The sequence below is a fragment of the Ochotona princeps genome, chromosome 16, assembly GCF_030435755.1.
Source record: "Ochotona princeps isolate mOchPri1 chromosome 16, mOchPri1.hap1, whole genome shotgun sequence".
Classification (NCBI taxonomy): Eukaryota; Metazoa; Chordata; class Mammalia; order Lagomorpha; family Ochotonidae; genus Ochotona; species Ochotona princeps.
The window spans coordinates 7,245,541-7,255,450 of NC_080847.1; the positions used below are offsets into that span (position 1 = coordinate 7,245,541).

Here is a 9,910-nt window from a genome sequence, read left to right on the forward strand (position 1 = left end):
AGGTACCAGTTCAGGAGAGTAGTCTTTCTGACTTTTGGCAGGAAGCTTGTTTGAGGTCAGACCTTCTCAGCCTTGGCCACCTGGGGGCATCTTTCTGACTCCCACTTGTTAGCCTTGGAGCCACTCAGTTCCCACAAATTTCAGCTCCTTATGGCTGCTCAACCTCACACTGCACAAGGACACTTCTGTGAAAATCACAGGACCTGCACAGGCAGTGTCAGATCATCATCTCACAGCCATGTTCAAGTGTCCTGGTGCACTGTTTAGGGTTATAGTGATATGGCAACACAATGACCTGAAATTACAGGGGCAAAGAAATGACAGAATTGTCTCCATTCTCTCATGGAATGATCCAAAGGGAACAACCCAAGTTTGTCGGTTGCTCTGTTCTACAGTCTTCCAGAGAGCCAAGGTCTGACTGTCTCTTGCTTCTGCCACACCCTCCCAGGAATTAACCTCTTGTGCCTGGTCAAGGCAGCTAAGTCCATGTTATAGCTCATGGAACTTCTGGGAAAATGGTTTATTTGGTATATTGGAGATGACCTGCAAGGTTAATCTTTCACTCACATCCTACTGTCCTAAATTAGGAATCAGGGCTTCTGGGTATTACTGTGCCTACGTGGGATGCTATACATCCATCCTATATTCCTCTGGCATGGAAGAAAGTATAGTAGGTTTGGATGAGTGGCCAGAAGTTTCTGCTGCATCTAACAACAGATTACCAAAAAGGTAGTTCCCATAACAAGATAAATACTACATGAGTAAATTGAACAAATATTTATTAAGTGCCTATTATATGCCAGATACTCATTCTTATAAGATAGGAAAAATATTATTAACATAGGGTGGATGAAATTATGCAGCAATATAGTTATCTGCATTTGAAAGATTTTATTGTCTCAGATAACAGAAGGCAATTGGGAAAAAAGATAAGGTGTTTTGTTTTTCTTATTTTTTTCCCACCTTCATATCAGGAAGAATAGTCACAACTGACAGCTTCTGGTAGCCAGAATGACTGTGGTTTGCGAAGCTCATTGCAGACCTTTTGGACAGATTTCTGCATACTGGTCTCACAAATCATAACTTGCTGATGCCCTCCTTAGGAAGGGCTAGGATTAGATTCTTGAGATCAATGCTCAAGTCAAAGGTGGGTTTCTTTTCCAAAATAATTATGGCAGCCAGCAAGGCAAGGTGCGAGGTTAGTCCCTTGATTATGTAAGTCACACCATTCTCAGGGTTTGTGTACTCAAAGAAATGACTGATGAAATGACAGCCAGCAAATGTCACTTGCTTCCAGTAGTAGACGCGTGGATGCAGGAAGTAGTCCAGAGGCACCAGGAACACATCTTGGACTTCACTGGGATTAGGCTGGGCTTGGAAGTTGTGGCCTATAAAGCCCACCACTGGGGTTACCCATATGTTATTCTGCAAGCAGAAAACAAAGAATATACAGTGAAATCTTGAAAGCCTGTGCCAGCTAGCTCGGCTAAGACACCAAATACATGTCAAAGCTGTCCGTGTCAGGTGTGCCGACCACCAGGGAAATAAAAAAGCCTCACCGACTATTGACAGAGGCCTTTATTGGGGACAAGTCCATTCTCAGGCCTTTTCTCTGCACAACAGAGAGGCAGAGAGAAAGCGGGGAGTCACAGGGACGAAAAGGCACACAAAGAAGCATGCAGGTGGCTTTTACACCCCTCCTGATGTGGAAACCGGAGCGCGTGCCGCTCTGGTCCTTACTAGGAGAGGAAATGCCGGGTGCAGCACGTCATTGGTCCACCAGGACTCCACTGCTCTGGTGATGTGCCAAATCTACACTGCCTCTTCCTGGTCCGGCAGGAGGAGTGACAAGTCATGTCCCATACAAACTCTGCCCACCTCCGTAGCTGCGGTATCCATCAGTCAGCTACCCAAGATTGTAGTCAAAAGGGAACAACTTGCTCCAGAATTAAACATACACCCCTGGGAGATGCGGGGAGTACCTGCCCTTCACAAGGTGGCAAGTGCGAGATGACTTGGTGAAAATAAACACCTGGGATGGCAGTCTGAAATGGCGATTTGACAATATTATATAATCCCTTGACCTAGCCATTGAATTTGTATATGTGTTTCGTAAATTCCTGCCAGCAAGAAATAATGCACCATGTATAAGGCTGAAACATATCTGGAGCTGCCCAAAGCTGTAGTTACCACCCTTCAGCTGGTGGATGTCTAAGCTGAGGTGAATTATTATTATATCCATAAAATAAAAAAACTATACAAGTCAAGCTGATACATCCAGATCTTATTTCATATGAATTCGCTGCAACAGTCTCATTATTGCACTAACTAGAGAAGGGATAAATATTGTGAATTTAAAATTGGATGACAGTCTTACTCTCACAGTCTAAACATTTGGATGTAATCTTACAATGTGACAGACCCCTTTATCTCTCAGAAAGACAAGGGCAAAACTTGTAATATTATCATTTATTTCCATGTATGGGAACATTAATGCACAGATCTGTCACACATACATAAGCTATATCTAAAGTACTTTATATGGCACTATACAAGTTCATGGGACAACAGAATTGCAACATTTAAGTGTATCTCAATGCTAAGACTTCTGAAATCAGCACATAGCTTAGGCCTAATATATATCTTCTACCAATTTTTTGAACTACTCTCCTGTAGTTCACATTATATGATTATATGATTCACATTATATGGTGTGTATGCATGTGTGTGTTGGAGGAAGGATTTCATTTAACATGGGACCTGTTAAATGAACGACTTCCTGATCTAATGGAAATACTGAGAGAGATGCCTGAGGCTAGCGTGAGCAGATATCTGATCAGAGTTATGTGACACTGAAATGGAAAGTGTAAGGAATCTGCAGCTCCAGGTGCATCTCAAGAGTAGATGGGTGGAGAAAGCCAGCCAGGCACCTGGTAAGCCTGGGAGGCAGAGAAGGTGACACAGATCCACAGGAAACTCTCAAAGGAGGGGCAGCTACCACATGTTTAAGAACAGAGACAACGCAGACCATTAACTGAATTAATGGTGTGCTCCAACATTTGCACCAGGAAGTGACAAGGGGAACCTACACAATTAAGACAGATGTTGTTTCAGCGCCACTGATCTTCACAACACTGTACCATCAAGACTTAAAACCAAATGGAATATAGTAGATGACCTAAGCCACTGGCGTTCCAGTTGTTACACAACATTAAAAAGTTGATCCCTACTTGTGATGCAGGTCCTTCACCTTTGTGGTATTCTTCACCCAAATCATGACCACCACCACCCTGCCAGTTTAACCAAGAGAAAACTATTAGATCAACCCAATTGGAAGGACATTCTACAAAATACCTGACTGGGCCACATCACAACTGCCAGGCTCACAAGGATAAGGGGAATCTTGAGAACCTGTCACTGACCAGAGAAGCCTCAGGAGGCATCCTGGATGGGTCAGGCTAGAAGGCAGGGGAAGGAAAATGCAGTACGGTCCCCTAACATGCCACAGTGATGGAAGATCCAGCCATCCCGGAAAATGGGCACAGGGCTCACAAGAACTCTCTGGTATTCTGGCAACGTCTCTGTAAATCTGTAAGACTCAAATGAAAGGTTTACATCCAAATGTTTAGACTGGGAAAATAGTATTGTCATCCAACCTAAAAAACAATATTTATCCCTTCTCAAGTCAGTGTAATAATGAGACTGCAGTGGTGAATTCATAGGAAATAATCAGGATATACCAGCTTGGGAATATTTTGTTTTTTGGGGGGAGCGGGGGTAGAGTAGGCTTTTTTTGTCAGATACTGTCAAGTGAATCTTGACTCACGGAAATGCAGTTATGAACAGCCATGGTTATTAAGCAGCCTGCCTAGTGACCTCGGCAGAATGCTCCATTAACATCCCGTGGAGAAGCTTTATTTCATGGGTTGGACAGAAATGAAGGACTTTAAGGCAAAGGTAATGCACTGGTGGCCTCCAAGGGGATAAAATTTGGTCCACAGCACCCTGGAGCATGTGTTACTTTTGACGTATTGAATTTTTAAAATAAATGTCTACTGTAGGAAAGTCAATGTGAATGAGCACCAATGAGACATCAGAAGCATCTGGAGGGTTCCATGGAGCCCAACGCATGGAGCGCAACCTGTTTCCTTCTGGGGGCAGGGCAGGAAACACAGTGCGGAAAAGGGGCTTGCCCACAGCCTCTTAGCTATCCAGGGACTCAGTTCATCCAAGGAGCTGGTCTGTCGGCTTTGTGGACAGTCCTCTCTGGGGTCAAGTGCGGACAAGCACTAAAACCGGAGGACCATGGACGCTCAGGAGAGGCTGGACGGGCCTTACTTGAAGCGGTTGTGGCAGCAGACAGCAGATAACCTCCACCTGGTGGGGCTGCAGCCCCACTTCCTCCTGGGCCTCCCGCAGAGCTGTGGCCGCGTCATTGGTGTCTGTAGGCTCCCACCGTCCTCCAGGAAAACAAACCTCACCAGGCGACCTTCTGAGCTGGATGTGAAGGAACAGAGCAGCACATGTGTTTCCAGTTTGGGAACCGTTCATTTTCCCCACAAACGCTTACTGAATGGAAGCATCTTGCTCAGGGACCATCCCTATCTTGATGGAATTAAGTAGTAAACAAGGTTAAGACAGATTTTTTTTCCCTTTTAAAAGTTTTCCTTGTAAGAAAATTTGGAACATTTCCTCACTCTTCATTCTCTTCTACTTAAGCCTGAAAGATACCACAAACGCATTAACACTGGTTGTAGGAAAGAGCTGAAACATGTATTAGGATAATGGACGAGTCTTACTAATCAGTTTCTTGAGCCTTTTAGTGTGTGCTTACCATGTTCCAGGAGTGCTACTTTATAAGAATTTTTGTTTTCACTGAATCCTAGGAATAGTTCTATAAGCTACTCTTTTTCTTAATGAAGTGAAATTTACATAATATTTGCAACATGAAAACTTCACTGACTTTGAATATATTCACAGTGCTAAACCACTACCCCCATTATATATTTCTGGAATATTTTATCTCCCTCAAAACGACACCTGTTCTCCTTCCCCTGTTTCCGCTTCTGTCTCTGTGGATTAATGCAGTTTAGGTAATGTCATGTAGAAGGGAACCCCATGATATGTGACCTTTGAGGCCTGGCTTCTTCCATTCTACGTGTTTTTGAGGTTCTCCCCCTCCTACCTTGTATCCCATATCAGCCCTTCATCCCTCCTGTGGCTGAACAGCATTCTGCTACATATATGAAAATATGTTACCATGTGTGTATCCATCTATTCACGGATGGACACATGTCCTACACTTACATCTCTTTATTTCTACTTTTGGACAAGGGAAGCAAGGTTCAAAGAAGTGAAACAACCTGACCAGGTTTGTGCAATGAACTGGGAAATAAACAACTGTTTAATTTTAGAAGCTGTGCTCTTAACCAGCACATCACAAGTTTAGTAGGAGTTCAACAAAGCACAGAAATGATCTGTGGTCTCTGGAGTTGTGAGCACGGACCCCAGCGGCATCTCCTTTTATCTCTGCATACCTGCCTGAAGGAACAGTTTCTGCTTGGGATGCCCACATCCTATGTCAGGGCTTAAGTCTCAGATCTCCTTCTGATCCAGCTTCCTGCCAATGCACACCCAGGGAGGCAGTACTGGCAGTCCAAGTTCCTGTGTCCCTGTCCCCATGTGGAAGATCCACATTTAGTTCCAGGCTCCTGGATTTAACCTGGCCCAGCTCTGGCTGGTGTGATCATTTTGCTAATAGTGGATGGAAGATTTTCTCTGTTTCTCTTTTTCTTTCCCTGTCTTTATAAAATAAAATGAAAGTAAGAATCCTGAGCAAGGGGCAGAGAGGCAACAATCTCCACACTTCTGTCTTCTGCAGGACCAACCTTAGCAAGCAGACCCAAGTGGGTTTCTGCACACCTGGGAACTGTCTGCTGTCCCCTCCCTGCTGATCAGTGTAGGAGGCTGCACGCACTTCTCACCACCGAGGCAATGACAGGGTGCAGGTGCATCCCGCAGAGCGACAGAAGTGGTGACATCAGCTATGGCGGGACCACGTGGACAGCCTGGCTCAGGTTAAGGATTTCACAACAGGAAGGAACTCAGAAGGCCAGTTCTTGATGTTGAGAAACTAAACCAAGAGATCATCCTGGCATTTTTTTTAGCCCCTGGACTGCCTTATAGATTTAAGGACAAACTAGAAGCGATGGTGTGACTGAGTCTCTGACAAATTAATGTGCTGGCATCGTCACACCCAGGGGACGATACCAGGAGATTGGGGCTTTGAGAGGTGACCAGGTCATGGGGGAAGATCCCTTCTTAGCATTCCTACCTGTTATTTATTTATTTATAGTAGAGAAAGGGAAGCATTGCTACCTACTGATCACACCCCAAATCCCTGCAATGGCCAGAATTAAAGAGGAGCCATCCCCACTGATTCCCAGGGTGAGGATTAGCAGGTAGGATTGAGAGTGTAGCCAGAATCCAGGCTGCCCAGTGTGGGATATGGACATCACTGTGGCATCTTCAACACTGACCCAAAAGCCCATTCCCAGGTACTTCTGTCACTCTGTAAAATCCTCAGAAGGGTCCTATGAAACAGGGGTTAATATTTTTTCTTCCCTTGGAACTGACATGGTGGCTCAACAGACTAATCCTCCACCGGCATCCCATATGGACACCAGTTTGTGTTCCCATCCAGCTCCTGGTTTATGGTCTGGGAGGACAGTGGAGGGTGGCCCAAAGCCTTGGGAACTTATACTCATGTGGGAGACTGAGAAGTAACTTCTGGCTGCTGGCTTCAGAATGGCTCAGCTCCCACCATTGTGGCCATTTAGAGAGTGAACTAGCAGATGGAATATCTGTTACTCCTTCTTGGCCTCTCTCTGTAAATCTGCCTTTTGAATAAAATAATAATAATAATAATAATAAATCTTTTTAAGAAATATTTTGTCTTCCCATTACAAATGAAGACATTAAGGCACAGAGAGGGTGAGCAGCTAAGACAACATCACACAGCGGGCAGGGATACAGCCTGCATTCAACAGGGACCTCAGCTGCTACAATCTGTGCTGCAGTGGGATCCAGTGGGGGATGAATCTCACACAGTGGTTGTTAGAAGAGGCAATATGTCCTTTTCTGCAAGGCCAGTCCCAGAGAGGGCAGGACTCAATGTCTGGAGACATGCAGGTCACAGAGGTCGTGTGTGTGTGTGTGTGTGTGTGTGTGTTACTGCCATCTGGCAGGTAGAAGCCAGATATAGCTAAACATCCTACAATGCACAGGACAGAACTCCTTAATGAGGAATTACCCAGGCAGGCTCAACTGCTAACAGGAGCAGGGTTAAGTGACCTTGCTCTAAAGGCATCCTAGCTTGCTAGCTAGATTCCTTCTTTTTCCTTCTGAAAACATCTCTTGAGAATGCTGCGTCATCCAACACCTTCTTGTACCCCTTCAACATCACAGTTTTGAGGTGTATCACCATGACCTCGGACTGTATCACAGTGACCGTTCTCCAGGGCTTCTGAAGGGCCTGACGCCATGCCAGGAGCCTTTGGGTCCACTTACCTTCTCTGAGCGAAGGGTGAACAACAGGTGGAATTTTCCTTCTTTCCACAACAACGGTATGAGGACAGCATATTTGTCAGGGGATGAGCAAGAGTATCTGGCCCCAACATCATGCTTTTTCAAGCGAACCTTAGCAATCTCTATCAGATTGTTTCTAAAATGGAAACATGCCATTTTAGTAACCAGAACAGCAGTAAACAACAACAACAACAAAACAAAAAGCCTCCCAGTCCTGCCCATGTTGAATACCTGCCTCGTTGAATATGGGGCTTCCTATCTCATAGTTTTCAATAACATACAAGAAATAGCAACTCCTAACTCACATGACTGCTGGAGAGAGTAAATGAGACAGAAAAAAATAAAGTCCTGAGCACACAATTTAGGCCATGAGTTCACTATAAGTCTTCAGTTAAATTTAAAAATCAACGAGTGGTAAAATGCCAATTTTCAATAATGGAAGTTGAACTTTCCATTCTGTTACATTCAGACAAGCCAGGTTCACCGAAGAAGGCCCTGTAAGGTTAGCCCACCTCGTACCATGACCCTCACATCCTGTCACGAAGCCCTCATGCCGTCACGGCTCTAGCACCATGGTTTCGAGTCTCAGTGGCAAGAGGCTCCTGGGCTCAGGCCTCAACTGTGACTTGGTGGAGGGCCTGAGATTTCATATTTGATTCCAGCTCCTTGTATGGACCCAGGGAACTGTCTGAATTCATAAGTGCCCACGGTGTCTTGTTCACGTGTACTGGTACACTTCTAACAGGTGCATTTCCGGTTTCTGGTGTATATGGTGACTGGCGTGGGGTACATTTCTTCCCTCTCCCCAACTTTCTATACATGTAGAATCACGGAATGTGGATTTTACTCAGAAATAGGCCCTTTGTTGATGACATCAGTTAAGTCTCATTCAAATGAGATCTAGAGTTTGGGTATTCCCTAAATCCCATGACTGGTGTCCTCGTAAGATGACACAGAGAGGGGGTGGGGTTGTGGCTCAGCAGGTTAAGCCCTGCTTGTCACAGTGTCCCACATCAGCGTGCCGGCTGGAGGTCACCTGCTCCATTCCTGTCTGTCCCAGCCCTGGCCACAGCAGCCACTCAGGGATATGCTTCATGGGCAATCTCTCTGTCAATCCACTTTTGAAAATAAATGAATTAAGAAAAAATACACACACAAAAAAGAAGGTGCTGAAAGAATGGGAGGCTGAAGTGATACTGCCATAGGCCACGTGGGGCCAGAGGTCACCAGGAAATTGTAAGGGGCAGGGGCAGGGTCCCCCACCCAGGGGTGACTGGAGCACGGCTTTCCAGACGCCTGGAGTTTGGACTTCCGTCCTTAGAACCATGCCAGGATTCAGGGTCTGTTGCTCTGGGTCACCCAGTCTGTGGCATGCTGTCACAACAACCCAGGAAATGGACCCTTGCTCTAGGAGGACTCTGCTGCCGTCTGAACTCCAGGATTCCAGGTGCTCGCGCAGCGTGACTGAGTGACCGCAGTGGGTTTCAAAAACGACCTAAATGACCTACAAAGAGACCTCGAATTCCGGCACCTGGGTTTCACACTTTACAGGCCACATCGACTGGCACACCCCACATCCAGAAAAGGCAAATGGACGGACAGCCTGGTGAGTGGACTGAGCTGCCAGGCTTTCTCTTAGGGAGAAGCCAGAACCGGAGACCCGTGCCGGGAGCGGAGTGACTGGCAGAGGGACTGCCCGGAGCACTGGACGCCCCGCGGGAGGCCGGAGGTCCCCGCGCCCACAGTGGAGCGTGCGTGCTCAAGAGCGAGAGCGCTGCCAAGGGGGCCAGACCCTCGCGTGTGCACACCTTGTGGGTCGCAGCCAGCTCGGGTATGAAGGTCCAGGACCGGAGCCCGCCTGGCGGGTGAGCTTGGCGGGATCCAAAGGCCTCTACGGCTCTCGCCGAGATCAATGCCGGGAAAGCTTTACCTGTCAAGTTCCTGAGGGGAACAGGATCGCGACATGGTGCAGGAGGTGGCGGGTTTGCAATCCCAAACTCGGCCGAAGTGCTCCCGGGACGGGCATGCGCAGAACAGTGCTGGCCTCGGGCGGGGCTGCGGAGCGAAGCGTAAGGGGGCGTGGCCTGCGGCGAGAGGCGGGGCTAGACGCGGACCCAGAGGTGGGACGGGGCGGAGCCTGCGGCCGGGGCGGGGCCTGCGCCTGGGGGCGGAGCCTGGCGCAGTACAGTGCAGTTCCCAGCTCTTGGGGCTTCCGTGGTTACACCACCCACTCTGTAGAGGAGAACCGGGCTGGCTGACCTGACTGCTGGGCAGGCACTGAAGGCCCCGAGTTCGGGACCCATGAGAACTATTTGCGTTTACC

The 9,910-nt window shown here is 47.1% G+C and overlaps 1 protein-coding gene across 1 annotated transcript; it reads right to left on the reverse strand.

Moving 5' to 3' along the window:
- Positions 1 to 762: 762 nt before the first annotated feature.
- On the reverse strand, positions 763 to 9,639 carry NUDT7 (nudix hydrolase 7). Its single transcript, XM_004584204.3, has 4 exons — positions 9,518 to 9,639; positions 7,570 to 7,723; positions 4,339 to 4,497; positions 763 to 1,425 (listed from the first exon to the last, which is right to left on the reverse strand). The coding sequence occupies exons 1-4, from the start codon at positions 9,550 to 9,552 to the stop codon at positions 1,078 to 1,080; spliced, it is 696 nt and encodes a 231-aa protein (XP_004584261.2). The 5' UTR covers positions 9,553 to 9,639; the 3' UTR covers positions 763 to 1,077.
- Between the last annotated feature and the right edge of the window lie 271 nt (positions 9,640 to 9,910).

Coding starts and splice junctions, on each gene's coding strand:
- NUDT7 (XM_004584204.3), bottom strand. CDS start 9,552: ATGTCGCGATCCTGTTCCCCTCAGGAACTTGACAG. Junction 7,724..9,517: donor TCCCCTCAGGAACTTGACAG/GTAAAGCTTTCC, acceptor TTTCCATTTTAG/AAACAATCTGATAGAGATTG. Junction 1,426..4,338: donor TGCTGCCACAACCGCTTCAA/GTAAGGCCCGTC, acceptor TTCTGCTTGCAG/AATAACATATGGGTAACCCC.